Source organism: Lichenostomus cassidix, chromosome 2 (genome assembly GCF_008360975.1).
Source record: "Lichenostomus cassidix isolate B80296 chromosome 2, HeHo_3.0, whole genome shotgun sequence".
Lineage (NCBI taxonomy): Eukaryota > Metazoa > Chordata > Aves > Passeriformes > Meliphagidae > Lichenostomus > Lichenostomus cassidix.
The window spans coordinates 7,776,494-7,801,009 of NC_139482.1; the positions used below are offsets into that span (position 1 = coordinate 7,776,494).

General features: G+C 48.0%; 1 protein-coding gene across 1 annotated transcript; it reads right to left on the reverse strand.

Moving 5' to 3' along the window:
- Positions 1-6,014: 6,014 nt before the first annotated feature.
- SHH (sonic hedgehog signaling molecule) lies at positions 6,015-17,029 on the reverse strand. The gene is made up of 3 exons (XM_085050272.1): positions 16,486-17,029; positions 11,457-11,718; positions 6,015-7,903 (listed from the first exon to the last, which is right to left on the reverse strand). The coding sequence occupies exons 1-3, from the start codon at positions 16,792-16,794 to the stop codon at positions 7,197-7,199; spliced, it is 1,278 nt and encodes a 425-aa protein (XP_084906398.1). The 5' UTR covers positions 16,795-17,029; the 3' UTR covers positions 6,015-7,196.
- Positions 17,030-24,516: the final 7,487 nt, after the last annotated feature.

Here is a 24,516-nt window from a genome sequence, read left to right on the forward strand (position 1 = left end):
TTTTTTACTGTTTTTGCCTTCCAACAGCTATTTATAGTTTCAGTCCATAACCAGTGGTTAATAATTTCAAAGTAGTCAAGCGTGTGGTCACCCACACAGGAGATGTGACTGATTCTCCTGCACTGCCTAAGCAGTATTGCCCATGATATTCAGGATCTTTCTGCAAGGATCAGTGGGGAGCTGTTGGCAGAGGGCAGGGAAGAGTCCCTGCTGCCATGGGAAGAGGGTCTTGCTGAATCTACAACACTCTGCAAGGCTCTGAGTGAGTTTGCAAAGCCATTACCTTCTCCCAAAGATGCCCCATGTTGGATTTTCACAGAAATATTCATTTTTTACTGAATTTAAACAACCCCCCCCTTTTCAAAGCACAGCTGAAAGTTCCTGAATACATGGGTTAAACCTTATTGTACTCTACATCAAAGACTGGTATTTCGTGCCTCCTCCCGCACTGTTGTGTAGAGACAAAGCTCCTGGTGACTTAAGTGGGAGAGAGGCTGTGTCCTGGGAGACAAAACTTAATTGAGTGTAATACCACAGGGCACATAAAGTAGGACAACACGGTCTGACCTCATTTTGCCCATACATAACCCTACTGACATCAGTGGGAGCTGCACATACGCAGTCAGGAGATGACATTTGCCCACTCTTGGCTGCTCTAGGAAACTCTTACTTGCCTGATAAATTCTATTATTTAAGGGTGCAATATGAGAGCAATGGACACAGCAGGTAAAGCTGAGAAAACACAGCTCAGCTCCTTGCCTGTTTGAAGTTGTGGAAAGACTTCTTTTGACGCTGGTGGTTGTTGGATTGAGCCCACAGCACAGAGTGATTCATAATCATTTTCCTCAATGAAAGCAACCAGGATGGTTTGTTGTTATTTGTGGGATCACATATTCATTATTTGCAAATATTTGAATGGCAGTTGTGCTTTCTGATGCTTGTGAACCGTGTAGCTTCCACTGGTGTTAGCACAAAATGGTTATTCATACAAATATTGTGCCAGAACAGACTTGTTTGATAATGTACATTTATTACGCTCCTGTTTCCCGAAAAACTTTGCTGAGTAGAAAGGGCATCATTTGGCAAAGCCAACAAAGCTTGCACCAAACCAGTGACTATTCCAAGAGAATTGTTCATGAGCAATACTGAGACTAATATTTATTTTCATTCATCACAGTCTAATAATTAAAAACATTTCTTACTGCTGTAGAAAACAGGATGAGGCTGACTTACAAGGAAGAGGTGAGCTGGGTGAGTGAGGTTTGAGCTCTCTGCTCAGGGCATGTTGCAGGAGCAGAAGCAGAGCTTGGCAGAGCTCTGAATGTCCCAGATTTTGAGCCTGGGATTTCTTAAAACTAATCTTTTTTTAACTCTTTGGTCTCCTTCCTCTCAGAACAAATGCAAAGAGAATATAAAGGAAGATTCTTGATAGATGGGATGTAATGCTGCTATATTTAGGAAAACTCTTAGCTTATTTAATAATAAAGTTACTCAGAGGGATGGATCCCCTCTGTCCTTGCAGGCATATGGGACCTGACAGAGGGTGGCCTAAGCAGGCCCAGTATGGGCTGAGATTAGACCTGGGACCACCAGAGACTGCTTGCAGCCTAAATTGCTCCAAAAAAAGTCCATGGAATGGTTAAATGCTCCAAACTAGCCAAAGTCTGAGCTGTATCCTGCTTGTAAATAAGCTTCCTCCACCCAGTGAAGCCCTGCAACAGGTCTGTGACATAGAGCCTGTCTGTCAGGAGACCAAAAGGATGTAGCTGTGATTGCACACAGATGTATCATCCATTCCCTTGCAGAGAATGCCATCAAAAGACTCAAAACTTGGAATGATACAGCATTCCCAAGTGTAGTTTCCTGTGAGCACATCCCCTTTCCAGTGGAGACATCCTGGTGTAACAGAGGTCTGGTCCAGGCAAGCTTTGCCCCAGAGATGGGCTGAGGAAGGAGGAGTCCCTGGACCATTCCTAGAGTCCAGCAAGCTGGGCAGAACTGCTTGAAGCACACAGTGTTCTCACAGCATCCCTGCTCCTCTGCCCATGTCCAAGCCCTCCTGCCCTTGGGCAGCAGCCAGATGTGAGTTTGGTGGCCAAGGAACCCTCCACAGTCACACCACACAGAGCATCCCTTGTCACCTCTCCTCCTCCGTAATACAAACGGATATTTGTTCACACCGATCTGAGCAAAACTAATATTTATTTCACATTTAGATCACAGGACAACAAAACAAATATTTTTGCCCCAAACAGATTTCCTGACCTTGTGGTTTCACTTCTGATTTGCAGTGGTATTTGTCCAAAGAGATGTCTTGCTCTCGCTTAAAAATGAAAAGAGAAGAAGTTATATAGGGTCCTGCACTTGGCTTTAAGGTGCACAATTGCCTGTGCACTCAGATCACCTCTGGATGCCACCCTTGATTTCACTGGAAGTGGGACAAGATCATTAAACTCATATTTCCTGGATTTCCTCACTTCTTTCCATCCCTGAAAACCAAAATTATTTAAATACGTAAGCCTAAACACCCCAAATGCAAAGCATTAAAAATTATTTTTAACAATCTTGGCACAAACAGTGGCTGTGGGGTTCCTATCAAATCTGAGACAATCCCATCGCTTGTAAAGATGCTTTTTTTAAAGATGATTTTTCCCTTTCAGCCTGTGCAGGCCAAGGATCACATTAACACTGCTCCTTTGAAAGCTCTGAAGGGCTCTGAACATGGAAAATTGACCTTTTTTTCAGTAAGTTTGAACTAGTTTTACAGCAGAAACTGCTGAAGAGAGAATTTCAAAAGCTTAAGAAATCTAGTGGTCCCTCATGGCTTGCAGTAATGAGTAAAATAAAATGCTCTCTCTGGTTTCCTTCCCCCTGTAATTGAAATAGATGCTGTAGTGGGGCTGCAAAACTGCTGCCCAATTATCGCCCAACTGAGCTGATTTACATCTCCTGCTCAGCCTCCGTGTGGTGTGAAATGCTCAGGAGGGCCAATGCAAACATATTTATATCTTACTAGGATATGCTGAGCTCTTAATATCAGGATAATAATATTATATAGGTTTACATATATGTGCATATATGTGTCTAAAGACACAGCTTAGCAAGTTTTCCCATGTGAGGGCACAAAGAGCTGCTGGCTGAGGCACAGCATGGTTACCTGGCTGTGAAAGACTTGGTTTACCCCAGTGCTTGGCTTGGATATTAATTGCACTGTGGATGGGATTCTCTTTATTGGTGCACCAAACTTCCCTTTGGAGGCTTTACCTGGTGTCTGAGCACCAGCGCACTGCTGGAAAGATTGGTCAGGTAAACTCAAACTGTCCCAGTCTCATTAGGGTCATTTCTCACTTTGGCTTGGGTAGAGGAGGTGGAGAGGACAGGCAGCTGCTGGTGGGCTGCCCTTCAGAGCACCTCTGCCTCCCCACAAAACCCTTCCAAATGAGTTGGCTTTGCAGAGCCACTCAACATTTCACAGGTAAATGACAGACTGCCCACGTGGCTGTAGGTGGGAGAAGAGGGAGGTTGTGACCACCACAGGAAGCATCATCAGCACAATTCCTGATGTGTCTGAAGACTCCAGTACCAAATCCTACAGGATCCCCAGTCTGTGTTTCAATTTCGTCTGGGTAAAATCCTCAGAGCTCAGAGTGGGTGATAGGAATGTTGTCACATATCAGACATTTCAGGAAGTCTCTGTAATTTCTTTAATTATTCAGACAACAGAGCACAAGGATAATAGCTTCAAGTACATTCTTATACATTATTTTAACAGTAATAGATATGTATTTAGTCATAAACTATTCTGTAGCCACCACTATGTGTACATTTTATACAAACTATTGCCATACTTGGACCCTGAAAATGGACAGTGACATCTCCTAGATGTTTTGCACACGGTTATGACAGTACATCCTTCACACAAGAGCTGTAGCTATAGGTTGGATTGGCCCATCTAAGGAAGCAATCCTAACACACGCCACAGAGGGGTGATCCAGACGAGAGGTGCCAGGGGGAGAGGTGGAATACAGACATGGTGAGAGGAAGACATAAAGCTGCTTGGAGTAAGTGCAATGGAGAACATGGCACAGCTTTTCTCTGCTTGGTGAAACAGGCTGATCCTGGTGTAAGAGCATCTTGGCTCCTCTCATGCCACAAAGCTCTGAGCCCATCTCGGTGTTTGGGTGAAGATGAAATGAGGCAATGTCTGGTGTGGTCCCATCCAGGCATGTGCCCTGCCCTGGCACAAGCGTGGGCTCTGGTCTGATGGCTCTTTACATCTCAGCTGTGATTTAGACTGAAGCCCTCAAGCCAGTGGCTTTAAGTTTGATCACTGACATCCCTAAACACCTCCACCACCCAACCTCTGGAGAAGGCACATTCCAACACGGTCGTTTCTTTGAGTGTAAAGGCCTTAAAAAATGGCAACGACCTCTCAGAGACAGGGTAATAGAGCTCAGACACCCAGATGCTGCCGTACAAAGGTCAGACTCTTACAGCAGAGACTCATTTGCTCCACGATCACATTCTCACATGCCCCAGATCAGCTGGGTTTGCAGCCCTCAGCACACCCCAAAGACAGGGAGGTGGCAGAGTCCAAGCTGGCGTGGGCAGCAGGTCATCAGCACCCACAGGCAGTCCACAGTCTCCTGTGATGCCCCGCATCAGGTGGGTATGAAGGTGGCTTGGTTCCTCTCCTGGTGCTGCAGCACGCTGTGGTCACAGCGAAGTCTCATCACTCCTGGCCGTGTCAGAACTTTGGAGGTTAGAAGCAGGCCTGGACTGGAAGTTGACAGGAAGGAGAGACCACATCCATCTGTTGGAGGTTGGCACAGCAGTGCTCGTGCGTAGGGCTCGGCCACCAGCTCTGACAGCGCTCCAGAAGCTCCTAGGATTTCAGCATGGAAGAGCACGGTCTACACTCTCTGGAGATGGCTCCAGGCAGGGACATTCTGGGAGGCCCTGGAGCTGCCGTCCATCCCAGCAGAGAACATGGCTGTGTCTCTGGAGCAAAAGGCCTGGTGGATGAACGTCCTAGACTGGCGAGTAATGGAAACCAAAGAAAAGGTGAGAAGACATTCAAGGCAAGCTCCCTTCCGGCGCGGTCCCGTCGCAAACGCGCACACACATGCACACACAATGTTTTGCAAAATTTTTAAAGGGATCCTGGAAACCCTCCATGGAGGAGCACGCGGTGCAGCAGAACCTCACTGATCAGCACCTGTCAAGGATGATCCCCTTGGGGTGGGTGGGGTCTGGGACCACTCAGCTCCTAAAACATATCTCCAGCCCCAGCACTTTCGCCCATCAGTGGCTTAGGACAGACTCCTGCATTATAGCTAAGGAATGTCTCACAATAAACGAACAAATCTTTATCCTTTGGTTTGTTTTGCAAAGGGTGTTTTACTCTGTTCTTGGTGGCCCCAAGCCCTGTGCTGTCACTCACAGTGGCCAGTGAAATCTGGTGGCCTTCTCCTTCTTCCAGCATCAGCCACATGAATCCCTCTAACTCACCAAAGTCAGTGTCTGTCCCTCAGATTTCCATCTTCTGGGCACCCAAATTCAAGCATATTGAAATCCCAGTGTTGCCACAAGGTGAAGGCAGCTGCCTGCCTTCACATTAACGTGCTTCAGAGGGAAAACTTGATTTAGCATCCTCAGAAATCAATTTTAAGAGCTGTCCACAGTCTCCAGGCCAGACTGGGAAGTGGGCACAGAGCTGGGGCTGGAGCTGGAAGAGAGGAGCATCGCTGGAGCGTGGATGGGGAGCCAGGGCTCTGGCAAAGGGGAACCTGCCTGCCAGTCACTCGTGCAAATAAGTGAGGTTCTACTGTCAGTACAAGAGATTCCAGGTTATGCACAGATGTGATGGATTCGTTTCCTTAATCAAAGTACCAAAATTAAATGTTATAAGCAACACATCTAAATAAAATAACGGGCACTCATTTAGGCATTGTGTTTCCTAAATCAATAAGCAAAAAGGAAAAAAAAAAATGGGATGCACCAGGAACTCTTAGTTATTATATACTAACCAAACTGTGCATGGCACATTTTATTTCTATAAAACTATTAAAACTATTACAAAATATTCAAAAATACATTTTAGTAAATTTACAGCAGTTATTTCTCAATTTATTAATGCAAAACATCCTTTTCCCCCCTCTGTACAAACTACCATCTCCATCGTCACAGAATTGCCGCCATGTGCGCTTTTTAAAAAATATTATTTTCTAATAAACTTTTTCTGAAGTTAAAAATAACAAAGTTTCTTACGGTTTTTGCAAATAAAAAGTTTGTGTAACAGTCTTGACTTCCATGAACGTGGCCAAATGGTGTTTTTACAAAGCAAAACATGGAAAACAATACAGGAAATGATGTTACATTTGAAACTATTTAAATTAAAATAATATATTCTCATATTTTACACTATTTCAAAAAACGAAATGTGATTCAGTTAAGTATTGATCTCTCAAAAAAATCTAATTTACAATTCTGTGTATAAAAATATAATTTACGGACCCCCATGAAGTTTGTCTTTTTTGTGTGTGTTTGTTTGTTTGTTTGCTTGTTTTTTAGACTTGCTGAAATGAAGGAGCAATGTAATGGAGAGATGGGAAAGTACAGAATTTTGCTTTCTGAAAGTCAGGACACACATGACATGTAGAAAAATAGACTCTGCGCAGTTTTGCTTGGCCTCACAAAATAATTTTTTCCCCTGTGAGAACAGTTCACATGATAATAAATTATCAAAGAAACTATTTAAGGCTCTTGAAGGTCCGGTTCATATCATTTAAAACATCTATTCAAAATACCAAAGAAATAAATATCCAGGAGAGGAGGAAAAAAAACCAAAACAACCAACAAACAAAACAAAAGAACAAATAAAAATATATATATTTATAAACTAAACAGAACAGAACTTCCAGGGGTCTTTGTTTCCCTTAAAGTCTACTTTGGACTGTCCTACTTAATTATTATTATTTTATTATTATTATTTTTAAGTCTTTATCCGTGCTCTCTTTTAAAAATATGTAATTTTTTCTTTTTTTTTCTTTCTTTTAGGTTTTTCTTTTCTCTTTTTTTCCCTCTTTTTTCCTTTTTTTCTCCTTTCTCTCTCTGTCTGTCTCTGTCTCTGTCTCTCTCTCTCCCTCCACGTCTCTGTCTCTCCGTCGGAGCCTGGCAGGCGGCGCGGTGTCCCCTCAGCTGGATGTCACCACCATGCCCAGCGGGTGCAGAGAGTCACTATCCAGCACCCAGCTGCCGATGCGATAGAGGAGCCGAGAGTACCAGTGGATGCCGTGGGCTGGCGGCTCTCCCAGCGGGGCCAGGGCCGCCGAGGGGCACAGGGCGGCCAGCAGGCCCTGCAGCAGGCGGAAGGGAGCGAAGGCCCAGTGCGCCCAGCTGTGCTCCTCGATGACGGCGTAGCACGAGGCCAGCACGCGGTCGATGAGGATGGTGCCCTGTGCGGTGAGCGGCGCGTAGGCCCCGGACGCCTCCTCCCTCAGCGACACGCGGTGCACGGCCGCCGGCAGCAGCCGCCGCCCGCCCTCGCCCAGCACGAAGACCCGCTGGCCGGGCCGCACGCGGCTGGCGAACAGCGCCCGGCTGCCGGCCGGGTTCACCTCGGACTGGTTCTGCTGGGGGGCCACGAACAGCAGGTGGGCGGCCGTCAGCAGCAGCCGGGCCCGGGGCTGCCGGGTCTCGATGACGTAGAAGAGCTTGTGGGAGCCGTCCTCCCGGTCGAGGAAGGTGAGGAAGTCGCTGTAGAGCAGACGGCCTTCCGTGTCGGCCACCAGCACCCTGTCTCCCGGCCTCAGGTCCTTCACCAGCTTGGTCCCGCCTTGCTCCAGGTGCACTGTGGCTGAACCAGGGAAGCAACCCCCAGATTTGGCTGCCACCGAGTTTTCTGTGCAAGGAGAGAGGCACAGCGGGGTTAGAGGAGGAACATGCCAGGCTGGGGTATGGGGGCATGGGAACTCATCACTTCCCCAGCCACCCCAACCCACCCAAGAAAGTGCAGGACACAGCCTGACTTCCCTCTGAAATTCCTCCATCCTCATCCATGAACATGCCCTGTTTGCATTCGGTGGGTCAAGTGAGAATCCCCTTCCTGCCAGATTTGAGCCACTGCATCTCCCTCTGGGTTAGGAGTTACAAAAGTGATTTGTCTTATTAAATAAATGAGCCAAAGTATTTCCACTGAGAAAACCATTCCAGAACAAATCTCTTCTGGAAGAACTTCCCATTTGGCTACTGTTTACCCTGCACTGACATCTGATGCCAGATAACTTGCAGACTTTCAAAGCTGCAAGTTTTGCTGCCATAAAGTTTCATCCTAAGCAAGTGCCTGTGCTCACAATGCTCAGGGTCCCCACTCAGCTCTTACTCAAGGAGCACATCTAGGGCAGCAAACAGCAGAGAACAGGAGAAGGCTTTGCCCCGAAGTGCACACAGATTTTGCCAGTGCCCCACTACACAGTAACAGCCCAAATTTCCCGAGTCTTCCCCCACTATGCTTCACAAGCCCCAGTGCTGCCTCCAGCCCTCACTGCCCTCCTGCTCGGCATGGCAGCTGCTGGGGCACATCCCACCCTCACAACACCCCTGCCTGGCATCTCCAGCACTGTGCTTACATCCTCTTTCAAAAAAAAAAAAAAGCTTCTCCCTCGCCACTAGAAGAAGGATGCTGTTCCCTGTCTCAGAGCATGTGGTCCCCAGGCAGCCCAACACCTGTGCCAGTCTCAAGCAAATGCCTCCTTCACCTCCACCAGCTCTTGGGAGTTACTCAGAGTTTAGACATTGCATGCTGTCATCAGCTGTTCCTGCTTTCCAGTGTTACTGAGAGGAAGAATCTCAGACTTAAAGACATCAGAAGTAGCAATGAGACCCTAAGTCTCTCCTGCAAATCATTTTTTGGAAGCTCAGCCACCTGTGGGGTGGTGGGAAAAAAAGTCTGCTGTGTTCTGGGTTGGCTTCTTTCTTAACAGAGGGACCTTGCAGTGTTCCTAACAGCTCTGGTTTTCTAAATATGGGTAGTACCCCCTGGTTTGTCATGGTAGCAAGTGCCTTTGCTACAGCTGTTGAGATTCCCCATCCCTCCCTTGCCTTTCCCTGCTTTCTCCCATTAACTCCATATACCAGTTAAGACACCTTGTGATTTAGCTCCTAAAGGTGGACAGATTTTGTATTTTGCCCCTGTTCCTGAAATTCCTATGATTTAAACAAATCCTCGGGGTGTCTCCTAATGACTTTCTCAGGAAGGACAGGAAGGGTGAAAATTAGACCGTTATTGATTTGCTAATGACTTTATCACTTCTCCTTCAGAAATAAAGCAGCAAGATCTCCAAGGCCTCCCTCTTCAGGGAGGACATGGCAACAAACAAGCTATGTGCTTTATGTGGAGGCCTCTGCTAGCAAACTACACCTTCCTACAAGCCGGTGGTAAAGGTCTGGCTAGAGCTTTGTTTGCATATTCAGGGACTTGATGAATAGATGTAGTAGTGTAGCAGCTCTACAAACATGCCAGTGAATTGGCAGAGGTGTGAAAATCTGCTTCTTTGAGCAGCACTTGTTTGGGTTCTCTAATTAAAATCCAATAAAGGATCAGCATTGTCATTCTGATTCATGTAATAAATGCAGACACTCTTGGAAGAGAGGACACTTCCATTTTTTTCCCAGCTTCTTCCCCCCCTTTTCTCCCCCTCCCTATTTGTTCAGGTGCAGAAACCCTATGTGCCAATTCACACACATACTCTCCAAAAAACCCAGGACCTTCCAAGCACTATTTGCACAGCAGAGCCACTTTTCCAAGGCACTCAAGATCTGTATTTGAATTTTAAATGTAGAAGCTTGCTCTAAATACTTGCTGTAGCGCATTATCAATGTCCCTTTTACCACCCCTGCCTCTCCCTCCTCTGTTCTGGTGACAATAATTCAGGCCTTGGGGGAACTCTTCTTTGCATTCCAGTCTCCTGGATCATACTTTTTGCAAACAGAGATCTAGATAAAGAATCTTCCTGCTGGCATTATTGGATTTAATCTTCTCATGAGATGCTCTGTCATGAAATGAGGTTTGGACAGTTTAAGATCAGGCTGAGAGGGTGGAATTCAAGCCTGCTCCCTTCAGCCTGCCTCGTACAGTCACACGACCCTGCCTGACACCCTCTAAATATTGCCCCCAAGTCCGTGTGTGCCGAATCTCAATGAGCAGCTTGGGGTTGCTCCTCTCCTGTGAAACACCCCTGGGGTGGATTAGGAGGTGCTCCTGGGCTAAGGTCATCAAGAAACACAATTGGACACCTCGCGCTACAAAGCCCATCTTGGCTATTGAAAGGGGTGTTTCGGATCTCCACACAGCTGACAGTTTCGCAGGGCCTCTTCTCGGCTAGAAAGGACCCAGGAGCTGAACAAAAGCAACAGCAGGCTCTCAGGACAAAGCCCACATGGGCCAGGAGAGGTGCTGAGCCCCCGGAGAGCTCCGGGCTGGAGTGGGGGGAATGAACCCCTCCTGCAGGTGGGCAAGGCAGGGCAGGGCTGGTTTCCCTGACGTGGGGCTGCTGGGTTCGAAGCAAATGGCTATATTTAAAGAAAGCCCATTATTTTCTTTTGCAACCAAGTGTTTCTTGACACATCCAGCGGGTTGCTGGGCTAGAGTATGCTCTTAGAAAGAGCTTTAGGTGTCTTGCAGCTGGATGGAGGGAGGCAGTGGAGCTGGAGGCTGGCACTGACCAACAGATTTGCTACCCCAAAAAACGTGTCAAGTGTCAAGAAAAGGAACTCTACGAGTCGGGGATTTCTTGCGAGCTGTTCCTGATTGAGACAGCGTGTGGCGTTGTAAGCACAGGGGAGGGGAGGGAAAAAAAATATGTGTATCCCTATCTGGGAATTTCCTAGCAGCTACCGCCTAAGGAGGCTGGGGACCGCGTTACTTATTTATTTTCCTGGCCGGCTCCCACTCGGAGATTAGCGCTCGCGAGTGAGGCGTGCAGCCAGCGGGGCGGCTGGAGACGGCCACGAGTGTTTGTGTTGAACATGCTCCTTGGATGGGGAAAGCATCAGATCCCACGGGGGGAGGAGAAGGGTGTGTGGCTGTGATGCAGAGCTCGTGGGAAGGCTGGCCAAGCAAATCACCCAAATAAAAATGCTGTGAAAAACTGCTGCAGCTGGCTGGCTGGGCTTTTTTTTTTTTTTTTCTCCTTCCCCCTCACTCTTCCCTTTTTCCCACCTCTGCGCCGGTGGGGTCTCTAAGAGGCCGGGGGAAGGCGGCCTGAGCCCTCGGGGCTCCGCTCCCATCCCCTCGGGAGCCCCGGCGGGGCAGAACGGGTGATGGGGACCCTGCAGGGCAGGGAGGAGAGTGCCCGGCGGCAGAGACAGGGCACAGAACTCTTTGGGATACTGATTCGTGGCCCGGGGGTGTCTTCCCCACCTCGACGTGTCTCTGGGCAGGCTGCCCGCCTTACCTGCTTTGACGGAGCAGTGGATGTGCGCCTTGGACTCGTAGTAGACCCAGTCGAAGCCAGCCTCGACGGCCAGGCGGGCCAGCATGCCGTACTTGCTGCGGTCCCGGTCCGAGGTGGTGATGTCCACGGCGCGGCCCTCGTAGTGCAGGGACTCCTCGGAGTGGTGGCCATCCTCGTCCCAGCCCTCGGTAACCCGCAGCTTCACCCCAGGCCACTGGTTCATCACCGAGATCGCCAGAGCGTTCAGCTTGTCCTTGCAGCGCTGCGGGGACACGGGCAGACAGGGAAGGGTCATTGTGGGGGTGCTGCAGCCAGGGGAACTCCCCCGCTTCGCTATCGCTAGCCCCTTGGGCCTCATCCTGCCCTCCCTCACCAGCCGAACAGGAGGCATCCCTCCCCTCCCCTCCCCGCTAAATGCGCCCCAGGATGGGCTCAGCCGGAGCTGAGCATCCCCGCTGCCAGGGAGACACGGGGAAGCAGGTGAGGAGGAGGAGAGTGAAATCTGGGACATGGGATGAACAGAGGGTGAAACACCACGAAGACACACAGGGACGGAGCTGCCCCCTCCCCCGGCACCTGCTGCGGGGACAGGGGAACTCCCCCCGCCGCACCACCGGCGCTGGGGTGTGAGTGTGGCGATTCAAAGCCACCTGCACGGAGCAAATTCCTGCCTCTAAGTGCCCTGTCCCTTCCCGAAAGCAAAGTTTCTGCCCAGAACAAACACTCGCCATATATCTCGGAGTCACGGATTTTCCCCCCACCCCGGAATGTCTCTCCGGGTCTTTTCAGCTTAATTCTGTGTTGAAAAGGGTATCAATACATGTTAACAGCCTTTATGTGCTGGAGGGAGGGGTGTTTTTTTTCTTTCTCCCTTCGCCCATCACTCATTAGAGCCCTCAAAGCTGCATGGGCTGGGAGCATTCACTCTGCTTCAAACATACATCGGCGCTCGCCTACAAAGCCGAGCAAATCCATACAATAATATAGCTCTTAGTGGGAAGATGAAAAGCAAGGGAGGGCCAAGGAGAGAAGTTAAGCGAAGCAGGGATGCCATGCAAGCTAGGAGCCCCTTTGTGTGGAGCGAAACCCTTCCAGCTCCGTGGAGAAAACACTGCAGGGTTTTTCATCAATCCTCCGGAGCCACCAGCCTTCCCTGGGCTGATCCGGGCCCAGCGGCACCAGGGGCAAGCAGGGACCGAGCAATGAGTGGCACAGGGTGGGGGAAAGTGAGGGAAAGGGGAGCTGCGGCCCTGGAGAGGGGTGAGCTTTAAATGAAACCCTGGAAGTTTTGGGGGCATTCCTGTCTTAGCCAGGCAGGGAATAGATGCTGCGGCGGTAGGGGAAAAGGACTCTCAGCCCTCCAGAAACAGGAAATCAGCACCGAAAGCATTGAAAAGCGCTTGACGAGAGGTACAGAGTTAGAAACACACACGTTGCCACCTTTCTTCCCCCTTTTAGAGAGGAAACAACTCGTGGATATAACCGATGTTTTTCGCTTGATGCACATATCGATGTGGATGAAATCCACAGCAGGATGCAGCAAGCTGCTCTTCCCACACTTTTGCTGGCCTGACTGGTAAGCTTGGCCTTCTGCAGGACCATTCTCCCCGGTGTGCTCACAGCACACCCAATAACACAGCACAAAGCCCCCCTTCATAGCTCCCAGGAAGGCAAAGCCCCTCCATTACTCCGACGACGCTACTTTCAGGGATGTGACAAGTTTGCTCAGCAAGAAAGTTCCCGTGTGTCCACCAACAACCACAAAAGTGATTCCAGCAACACACAGGTACCCGAGAGATATAAAACACAGTCCTGAGCTCACTTTGGACTCTCTGGCCTACCGTTTTACGGAGAGAGACGGGTGTTTGGGTTTCGGCACCGTTCCCGGCAGCAAAGTGCAGCAGCACAAGGAAGTTGAGTTTGATTTATTTTTTGCCCCCTCTCACACCCGAGTGGATAGATACGCTCCTTCACTGATTTACAGGGGAAAGGGGGCGAAGGATCAAAAGTCTCAGCTACTGATAAAGCGACAGCATTACACGACACGGCGATGTCTTGCCCCGCACGGGAGGCAGCGAGCGCAGGGGACGCGGGCAGCGGTGCGGGCAGCGCCGAGGGGATCTGGCCGCCCCGGCCCTGCCAGCACGAATTCCCGGCTCCAGGCGAAATAAAGAAGAAGAAACGGCCTCCTAAAGGACTTTTCTCCCTTTTATACTGCCTGAGCTGGATTGTCAGAGTCAAAAGCCGTGAAGCCCAGACTATTTATTAATTCATTGGGTCGTGTGCCACAAATCAAGCCCAATTCTGTTCAGCCACCGTGAAGCTCAGCAGGGCTGCCTCCACTAACGCTTTGTGTGGAGGCAAAGTTGTTCAACAAGCCCTCTCCTGCCAGCTCCTAATCTCTTCACAAATGAATTGCTTGAAGGAAACACTTAACAGGTACCTGTCAGTGTAAACAACCTGGTGGGCTTCCTAAATGCCAAGTTGATCTCTAAATTCCTCACATCACGCACCGGTTGTGTGCCTGCATTACACGAGATTGCTATTTTATTTAATACAAATTCCAGCTTTATCATACTGACCTGGCCTCCTTATCTCTCCCCCGAATCCAGCCAATGGCCGGGGTGGGGGAGAGGAAAGAGAGGAAGGGGGGAGCCCTTAGCAAACTACTGGTGTCACCTGCAAAGTTGAGAACCTGACTTACCTACCTCTGTTTGCGTTTTTCCCCCCCTTCTGGAGTTAATATTAACTAGCGGCTAATGCATTCAGCAACCACTCTGCAAGTTTAACGATTCTGTCCATGAAAGATCTCTCCATGGTTGAAGGGCTCCCGAAGCCGGCGTTTAAAGGCTGGGATTTAACGAGAGGTTGCCGGCCGAGGGAGAGAGGGAAGGAGAGGAAAGCGAGGCAGGGAGGCCAGCGGCAGGACGGCACCCCGGGTCGCCGAGGACCCGGCCGTGCCCGGGGAACGGGGTGCAAGGGCAACCCCTCCTCCCGGTCCCCGGGCCGCTCCGCTTCCCCGCTGCCTGCCTGGCCCAGGGGTGCCGGAGCCCCGCTCGCTCCCCGACCTCGCTCCCCCACCTCGCTCCCCTCTCTGCCGCCGGGTACCCGGCCCTGCGGCCTCCCCGGGCCCGCCGCTCTCAGCCCACCTCCCCCCTTTGTGTCTAAGGCACGGGAACAAGCACTGAAGGAGAGGGGGGGCGGAAAGTATTTGTTTTCGTTTCGTTCGTCTGAGGGAAGTTGACAGAAGGTCAGGAGTTCAGACGCTGCCAGCTAATGCAGCGGGAGCGGCCAGCCGCGTAGCCGGCGCGGCGTGCCCCGGGAGAGCCGCGGGGCCGGGGTCAGCCCGCAGCCCGCCCCCGGCCCGCAGCCCACCGCTCCCGACCGTGCCCCGCTCCCCCCGCGCCCGCCGCCCCTCTCCGCTCCGTTCCGCTCCGCTCCGCCGCGCACACGCACCGGCGCAGCCGCGCAGGGAGCGATGCGCCGAGCCCCGGCGGGAGCCCGTCTCCCGCGGAGCCGCCGCCGCCGCCGCTGCCGCCGGGCTGCGGAGGGAAGGGTGAAACCCGAGCCGCCGCGATCGATACGCGAGGGGAGTAAGTGGAGCTGAAAATGAGAGAGATGCGGCTCCGGAGGCAGCGGGGGCGGAGGAGCGCGGGTGCGCGGAGGGGCGCGGGCCGCGCCCGAGCGGGGACCGGCCCCGCTCCGCTCCGCTCCGCACCCGTGCGCGGGGCGGCGGCGGCGGCGGGCGGAGGCGCCGCTGCGCTCCGAGGTGCGGTGCGATTTAAGGTGGTCGGGAGGAGATGGTGGCGGCCGCCGGTCCCTCGCCCCGGGAGACCCGGCAACGTGCGGAAAATCAGGCCGAGGAACGGGGAGAGTTTGGGAAATTCCACCCCCCACCCCCCTTCCCCGCGTCCACTCCCCGCCTAGTCCTTCCAGGCGAGTCCTGCTCTAGCACTGAAGGTGGGGCTTAAATGTATTAATATTAAAAAAGCGCTGTTGACCTATATTTGGAGGAAACCCATTTCCAGTGTCTAGATTGCATGTAGTTTCTGAAACTCCGGGATTGGCAGAGCAATTGACTTCACCGAGCTCTCTGTTGAGCATGAATAATAATTACGAGGTGACTCTCGGAGCGGCTCTCTCTCTTTCTCTTTCTCTCTCCTTTATCTTTTCTTTCTTTCTCTTTTTTTTTTTTTTTCCATAAAATGGTTCCGCAATCCGATTCCACCCGAGATCCAATATTTACCCAGTTGTAAACCTTGTGCCATCAGATTTTTTAAAACAGAAGGTGATGCAATGCCGATAAGTTGCAAGTCCCTCCCCTATGGAAGTACCAGAGCATTGGCGGCGAGCATCCTTAAAGAAATATCAATATATTTACGCTCTGATGGGCACAATTGCAAATGATGGTATTGCAATACGAGCTATATAATACGGAATTAGATGAGGAATGGTCGATCCGGCTTCAGCTGCCTTTTGTGAGTGCACGACTGCATGCCTACTAAATTTAGAATACGCTCGCGAGGAAAATAATAATAATAATAATGGTTAAAATGAAATGAAGGAAAAAGAAAGAGAAATGAAATAAAATATATATATAAAAAAATCAAGTCAGCAGGCACAGCAACCGCGGACTACGTTTGTAATAATGAGTGGGTGGCCTGGCGGTCACTATACACTTGGGGTCCTCTGAGCTGTATGCAATTCGTTTGATCAAAGTGCATCCTTGGGGACAAATGCAAACAGCAATCTCTAACCAAGTTACAGGGAACGCCATGGCACGGTAATGACTGTAAGTATCACACAGATTCCCCCACCAAATATCTAAACAGCTCCAGCTCCAGCCCCTGCTAACTTGTCTGGATAGATGGTATTTACATTCAATGGGGAAACTAGCCGAGTTTGGAGGGGCGGGGGGAGGAGGGGGAGAGGGAAAGGGGGGGCTTTCAAAAATACTAAGACAGATGCGTCCTTTAGGATTGCTCAGAGAGGTTAACAAACACAAATACAGGTATCTCTGTGGCTCTACCTGAGTCATCAGTCTGTCAGCTCCCGTGTTCTCTTCATCCTTAAAAATAATGTCAGGGTTGTAATTTGGGGTTAGTTCTTTAAATCTCTCGGAGTTTCTTGTGATCTTCCCTTCATATCTTCCACTGGCCCCTAGGGTCTTCTCTGCCACATTGGGAATAAACTGCTTATAGGCTAAAGGGGTCAGCTTTTTGGGGTGTCTCCTTTTTCCAATGCCCCTGCCTGGTCCACAAGTCAGCCCAGAGGAGACTAAAAGAGCGCAGATGAAGCCCACCAAGAGAATTCTTGTCAACAGCAGCATTTCGTCCATTGAATCCAATTACTTCAAAGCTCTCTGTGCCTATCCCTGGCTGTCTCTCTAGAGCTCTCTCTCCTCCTATGTCCTTGTCTGCTTTCTGAATCGTATACTATCCACCGATCCCTAGCAAGACAGGTGCTGGAATGGCAGGCTTTAGGTCGCTGATAACGGAACACATCGGAGTTTGGTCGGGAGACAGCAATCGAGAGACAAAAAAAGGGTCTGATTTTAATGGTAGCAAAGCAAGACGCTTGTGAGAGGAGTCTGCCTTTAGTTCTATATTATAGCTGCCAGGGCCGAGAGCTGATTGGCCAAGGCGAGACAAGCTTGTCTTCTGATGTTTTAACCCTCAAAAAGGCAACAAATTCTTGAAAGATTTTTTTTTCCTTTTACCTGAAGGGCTTGGAGCTGAGAGGGGTGGAGATTGCGCTTTCTTGGGATAACATCAATTACACGCTTTTTTTTTTTTCTTTTTTCTTTTTTTTTCTTCTCTCTCTTTTTTTTTTTTCAAAAACTTTCTTGGCAGAATGGTACATTTGTCAGCAAGAGGAACAGATGCCTCTCTGAAAGAGGGGAAAAAAATTAAGATTAGCAGGCTGCCTCAGTGCAAGTCAAGTTTCTAAGGGCAGTTGTGGTTAAATAAAATGCCGAATTATCGGGAAGCCGTGCAAATAGGAACGTATTTGGGCAATATCAGCACCCGGTGGGGAATTATGCCATTTCAGAACGCACCCACCTAAATGGCTTTGTAACAGGTTTCTCGCTCCTGGAAAGGGAGGTTGCTCTCCCTCCTAGAGATATACATTTTTAAACACACTCGCCTTTTAGCTGATAAATGACCACTTGAAAAGCAGAAACAGGTCTGATGCGAAGCGGCAGTTAAATGAAGTTAGGGTGTCTGACTCGTGTATCACACAACTGCAGTGTGGCAATTTTTTTTTTTTTTAATAAAATCAGGACTATCACCCAGTTTAAAATAACGTTGTATCTTCGGAAGTGCGTGAATAGTCAGCTGATTAAAAATAGATGGTCTCCTGAGCACGCTGGGGCTATATTCTTTGTTTCTTTGGTCAAAGTCGGAGAGGAGCATTTTAGACTCTTACACCTCCTTGCGGGGTGTCATTAAGTTTTTAAGAAAAGCATAGTGTTGAAAGCATCCGCAAACACAATTAACAGAGATCGATCCAAGCAAAGTGAATGGAAAGGGGATGAGTTTAATGTTAAATTAATTGTTATCTCATGCAGCGTGGCAAGTGATGTCTTTATCCCGATCTCCAAAAGCTACTAATCAGACAAAGGTGTTGAGAGACGAGCAAAATTGCAGAGATGAGGCTGATAGAGCAGGTTAGACAGAACAGCAGAGTCCCATATGAACAAACACTTCTCTGCCTGTAAAGTGCTCCTTTGCTTTTGCTCCTAAGAAAATACAATTTGTCCTAGGATCTAGAAACTTTCAGGAGTTTTTTTTAGGAGTTCTTAATAATTCCAGGATGGTGTGCTGAAGTAATTCAAAGTCCACTTTCTCAGACAAACAAAACACATAGAAAAAAATAAACTTTATTTAAGTTGTGGGGTTTAAAAAAGACGGGGGGGAAAAGGAAAAAAGAAATAAAAAGAGCTCTTTGGAGTGAACAATTATATAGGAGTTTTCCTCTCTGTGACATTGAGTTGAGTAGTATTCAACTTAAACCTTGTGAAAATGGATTTTAAAACTAGTTTTTAAGTGGTAAAAAATTCTATATCCGTAAACTCTAACAAACAGGTCAGCACGGACTTTTCAAGGGACAAAGTGGTCTTTTTAGGTAAACTTTAGAAAAGAGCCAAAAGAAGTGGTCCGAAGTGGTCTCACACCGACTCTAACTGGTGCTCTTTCATCTTTTTTACCCTGTGCTTTTCTTCTGCTATTTATGCTTCTTTGTGGAGTTTCAGTGAATCACTGATGTCTCTTTCCGAGCTTTAAATTCAGGAGTTTTGGCTTGGAAATGGGTAAAAAGTTAGAAAGTCAGCAGCTTGGCTTCTAGGTTGTTATCAACCAACTTAGTTGCAGAAACAAGTTGTATAACAGCTAAATACCTGCTTCATGCTATTAAAAAACAAACTGAAGTTTTATCTCCCCGTCTGCGTGCATGTGAGAAGACAGATACAAGGAATATATAATTTATACAAAAGAGGGTATGTTCTTTTGATGTGGTTGCTTAAACAGCATGACTTGATATAACAGTTGATTAAACAGCGCCAAGGAATAAAAGCTATTCTTAATGGTGTGGAATACTGCAAAACTTTTATCACCCCTCTTACCTTGTCCCCCTCCCCATGGAAAGATGATCGATATCCCAGGCACTAGACGGGTGGACATCGCAGTGAAGAAGTCTAGAGAATAAGGATAAACTCCCTCATTATCAGATTGCCATATGTACAAAGCAGTCACCCAAAGATTAACAGGGAAGGAAACGCAAAGAAGGAATTAATTAAATGCAAGTAATAAATGCGCGGGGGTGGGGGGGAAGGGAGAAATCAAGAAAAGTTGTAACTGTGGGAAGCTCGAAATCCCCCTCCTATCAAATTAGATGTGAAAGAAAGCAGAGCTGGGGGAGCGGGGAGGCTCTGCTCAGCCTCAGCGCAGGCTGGAGCTGGCGGCCCCGCCGGGAGCAGGGCGGGGGGAGCCGGGGGGGTCCGGGGGGGACACCGGGGGAGCCGGGCCGCCGCTCCCTCCGCCCCGCCGAGCCTCCGGGATGCGCCCTGCCTCTCCTCCCCACGCTCAGCTCCCCTTCTTCCTTTTTAATTATTACTTAAATGCCACAGCTTCTGGAGAAAAACAGCCCCCAAGCCCCCCGATCCCAGCAGCACTGGGGTGGGGATCCTGCTCTGCCCCTGCCCCTTCCTCTGCCCCTGCCCCTGCCCCGGGCTGCCGGGGGAGCCCCGAGCCCAGCCCTGCCTGCCCCACACCCCAGAGCAGCAGCAGCCCCGGCCGGGCACTGACCCCTTCCTTGGAGGGTCCGCAGCCCAGAGCCACTGCTGTCCCTCCTGGGCTCCCTCAGGGCTGCCAGGGTGAGGGTGCCGGGCAGGGTCCTCGGTGAGGCCCCTCCGTGACACCCCTCGCCCCACCGCTGCAGCCACAGAGCCGGGAGATGCCACCAGGCTCTTCCTCAGCGCCCGAAGCACAGCTGGAGCGCCGGAGAGCCCCTTGGGGCATCCAGACCAGGGTCCTCCGGTGTGCAGCACACAGCGCAGTCCCAGAGCATCCACTGGTGACCCCACCGAGCCCTTGTGCAAGTACCCATCAGCCCAGCACTCCTCGCTGACACACAGGCTCTTCCAGGGACTCTGCCAAACCCACTGGAAGCTCTCGCTGGAGGGGAATGGATGGGGCAGTGGGGAAGCACAGTCCAGGGCCAGCCCCATCTGGCCTGGGCTGCAGAGGGTCAGTGATGGATGCACCCAACCCAGAGCCGAGCTCTTTGAGACTCTGATGGCTGTTCTGCATGAAGCCAAGGAAGGGCTCAGACTGCACAAGTGAGGTTGCTCATTGGCCATTGGAAGTTTCCGTATTTTTCTTGCACTGATGTATTTTGGCTGATGAATCTTAAAGTACAGAAAACTACAAATGCAGATGCTACGTGGCTTTTAACTGGATCTTAACTGTTAAGCATCCTTAGTAGCCAACATTTGTGCTCATGCTTAATATAAGATTTTTTAAATAAATCATCCAATTTTAGAGCATGGAAGCTTCATTCATTTGCACCTGTGGCATTTCCCAAGAAATTTGGGATCACAGCAATCACTGCCAAAGAAGTAGATCATTAATAACTTCAGTGACAACAGAGGTTGTACTAGAGTAATATCTGGTGTAAATGCAAGGAGGCTCAGGTAGGATTTTCACCTGAAGCTTTGTTTGATTCTTTTATATATCCCTACCTCCTTCATGGCAATGTTAAACTATTTTATTTAAAGGTATTGTTGCATATCCCTTGTTGCCCATCCTGGTGGTATTGTAACATCTATCTTGAAAAGCAACTTAGAAATTTCAGTTCAGAATTACTGGCTAGCTGGCAACTATACCTTTACAATGGCAAGCAGAACAACTCCTGTTTCTTGGAATTTCCTTCAAAAAATCCCAAAATCCTGCCACCAACAAGAAAAATTGAGCTTACAGTTTTCCACTCATTTTGGTTTGACAGCAAAATTCAGGCAGCCATGCAGCTGAAACCCTTTGCTATGCCCTCAGTCTGGCATTGGTCTGTGAGTATTTCTGCTACAAGAAACACATTTTCTGTGTATGGAGAGGTAGAAAATATTTGCTTTCCAGAATAACTGTGCATTGATTTTGCAGTTTTCATATCCATTTGCTTGTGGATTAGTGCTAATCATTGGCTTGAATATGGTCAATAGAGCCTTTCATCATACATGCAAAAATTTTTGTAGGCAGAATGATTCATAAGACATTGTTATCTAGGTTTTGTTGTGTATTTGCTGTTGAAACAAACTTTAAAGCAGAATTTCCCACAGGTTTCCTTATATCCTCAGCAGGGCAATATGTAGAGTCTGATTATAGGTTTATAGAGAAATCCCTACATTTCTCTTTTAGGTATTTTAATTTCTCCTTGAATAACCCAACAATTTCTCATTCCAAAAGTCCCAGGTAGGAGCGACTATAATTTTTTTTTCCTTTTTGTGCTGTGATCCTCATCTCTTTTGCAGTCACTTCCTTCTGGTCATGAGTGGGGAAATTCCCAGCCGAGGTGTTTCTGTCCACGGGGACGGTGGGAGGGAAGCAGCCACTAGGGGAGCTCGATGTTGGGAGTAACCTCTGAGCACCTTCCTCACAGCTTACACAGCTTTTCTGCAGTAGAAGTTTGAAAGCAGGCATTAAGTTTAAAAAAGAAAAAAGAAAAGAACAAAAAAAAAGAAAAGAAAGAAAAGAAATAAGGCAGCAATATACCATCTGGGCAAGTTCTGGAACTTTCCTTTTAAATATTTTTTTTTGTTATTTTTTTGGTAACAATTTTATAGCCAAGTACCAAGAAATTAATTTTTAGTCTCTTTGTAGATTGAATTGTGAGGTGTGACATGGCCACAACACATATTTCCTTCGTTTCTGAGAACTCAGAAAATTAGGAGATATTGAGATGTAGCTGCTTAAGCAGCAGCCATGAGTACAAGGAAATGTAATGTTTAGTCCCATTTGTAAAGCTGACTTGCTTTCCTGGTTGTTGGCAGGTGACTTTGATTCAAAATTTGCATCACATGAACATTGCTGAAAATAAACCTTCAAAAGAAATTGTATCTTTCTCTTGTTATCGTTGTTGCAAAAATTGTTAACTGGATTATTAATGGTTAGTATGTTAATCTGGGTTTCAGTTGTTTATCTAAGGAATTTTTCTGGGCAATGGAGTCAATGATCATTAGAGGTTGTGGGTGTATGTAGAGCCAAAATAAGTATTTTTCTCCGTACAGATCAATACCAGCAGGTTCTTACTTGGCTGTCATTGGGTCCCACCAATTCACAAATGTACTTCAGAGTATGAAGAAACTATTTATTCTAAAAGACTTGCTCTCATCTTTTTCAGTCGCAATGACTCTGGAAGCCAATAAAATATTTGGTGTAAATAAAGCACCTATATTTAATAGATATTAATACTCACCACAAATGGTTAATGAAAGAATTACCTTTCAGCAAGATCTACATTTTAATGTACTGTTTTCTGTTCAGAAAAGGAAAAAACCAAACAAATAATGGATACATAAAAAGCATTGTAAAATGCAAGTAATTCTTAGTTGTCTGACGTGCGCTGTCCTTGTGTTTTAGGGAAAAAGTGCAGAGTCATATTTTAGAATATGGAGTGATAATACATCTCGTGCTCTGTATGATATGACAGCCAGACAGGGGATGCTAAGAGAAACCTGAAGGCATGAGATAAATTCAAACTTAACTTGCTGGCTCTTGCAGTGTGAGGTTGGCTCGTTCAAAGTACACAAACCAACAGACTGGATCAAGGCTCTCTGTTTGGGCAGAGATCAGAAACAAAGCTTGCCCTCTAAAGTCCACCTCATAGCCAGATCCAGCCATGGTAACCACTGTATTCACTGGGCCATGGTAGCAGGAGAGGTATGTGCATGATTGTCTTAGTTTTTCTTGTTTCCTTACATTTGCAGACTATTTTTGAGCATAGTTTACATGTTTTCTTTCTTTTTTCCTGGCATATTTACACCCCAGCTTTTTAAAACGCTTTGTTCACGCCAGTCAGTTTAGCAATGCGCTTGTTAAAACAGTTCCTAATACATTGTATATGACTGAAAATGACTTAATTGTTCTATTTCTTTCTGACCCCAATAAAAAGTGTCCCTGATATTGTTTGAGTCACTCTCTGTTCACAAGCGCCTACATATATGTCACCGGGTGACTTTGAAACATTTCTTAGATTCATCAGTTCAACTGCTCTTATTTATTTATTTAGATTTGTAATAATGACAGTAAATGGCCATCTGAATCAATCTGGGCACTTTGCAGTCATTAATACTGCAGCATCGATATCACGTAACACAATTATAGTGCAATAAATTACCCATATGCCTCATCTGTTGCCCAACCAAAATAAGAGCTCCCCATATCTATCACATTGCTCATTTATGCCCTTTCCCTCTAAAACACCTTGATAGCGGAAAAAAGGGCTTTGAAATGTTCCTGAAAGCTTAACAAAACCCTGTCCTTTCCAAGGGAAGATGCAGATATGAGAGCTGAGGAAATGGCATGTGGGATGCTCCATCAGCTAATATGTCCTTATGAGCAGAGAAAGGCCCAATCCTCTGCACAGTCAACCATGAAGTTACTTGTATTAACACCAGAAAACCTCAGGACATCTTTCATTGATCACATCTGCAACTGGATTGTGGGACAGTTCAGGAAGACTCTGCTCACTCATCTCAAACCCTGTGGGGCTTTCAATCACAAAACCAAAACCTTGATTTTTCGTAGAAACCAATTCAGACTAAGTCACTGACACAGCTGTGAAATCAGTGTGAGACCAGAACTAGGAGCAGGCTGTCACTTTGCACATCATCCTCAGTTTCCATATTGGAAATATGGAAAATAATAAATGCAAAATAATGCAACAGCGCCCAATTCAGCAGCCTAATCTCCAAGCATGGAAGGACTTGGGTAACTGCAGAAAGATTGGCACCTCAACCCCACTATCCTCTGACAGGTGATGATGCAAGGACCTCTTTCATGCAACTTCTTTCTGGATACACAGTAGCAGCAACAACAATTGTTTTTACCTCAAATGGATTTCTGGAACATCTTTCCTGGCAGAGCAGAGGGAGGGAGGGAAAGAGGGAGGGAGGGAAAGAGGGAGGGAGGGAAAGAGGGAGGGAGGTTTCTTGAATAGGGTCCTTGGTGCAACCATGAAGATCAGAGCTCCTGTGCTGTTGTGTCATGGGCTGGAATGGGAAAGAATCTGAACCAATGATTTTGCAAAAGCAGTAGCTCAAAGCACCAGTAATCCTTGGATTCAGAAATTGGAATCCTTTTTCCAACTTCCCACAGGATCCCCTTAGAAAACCCATTAGACCAGCAGACTTGACCCCGCTAGGCCTTGATTCAAAGTCCTCTGCATTCAACCAGAGCCTTTCTCTTGTTTTCAGTGGATTTTGCATCACTTTGATGTTAAGTCCATCACATTTGTGTTGCTCAGAGCAAACTGCTTGTGTTGCTGTTAACAATTCCTCAGATTCACA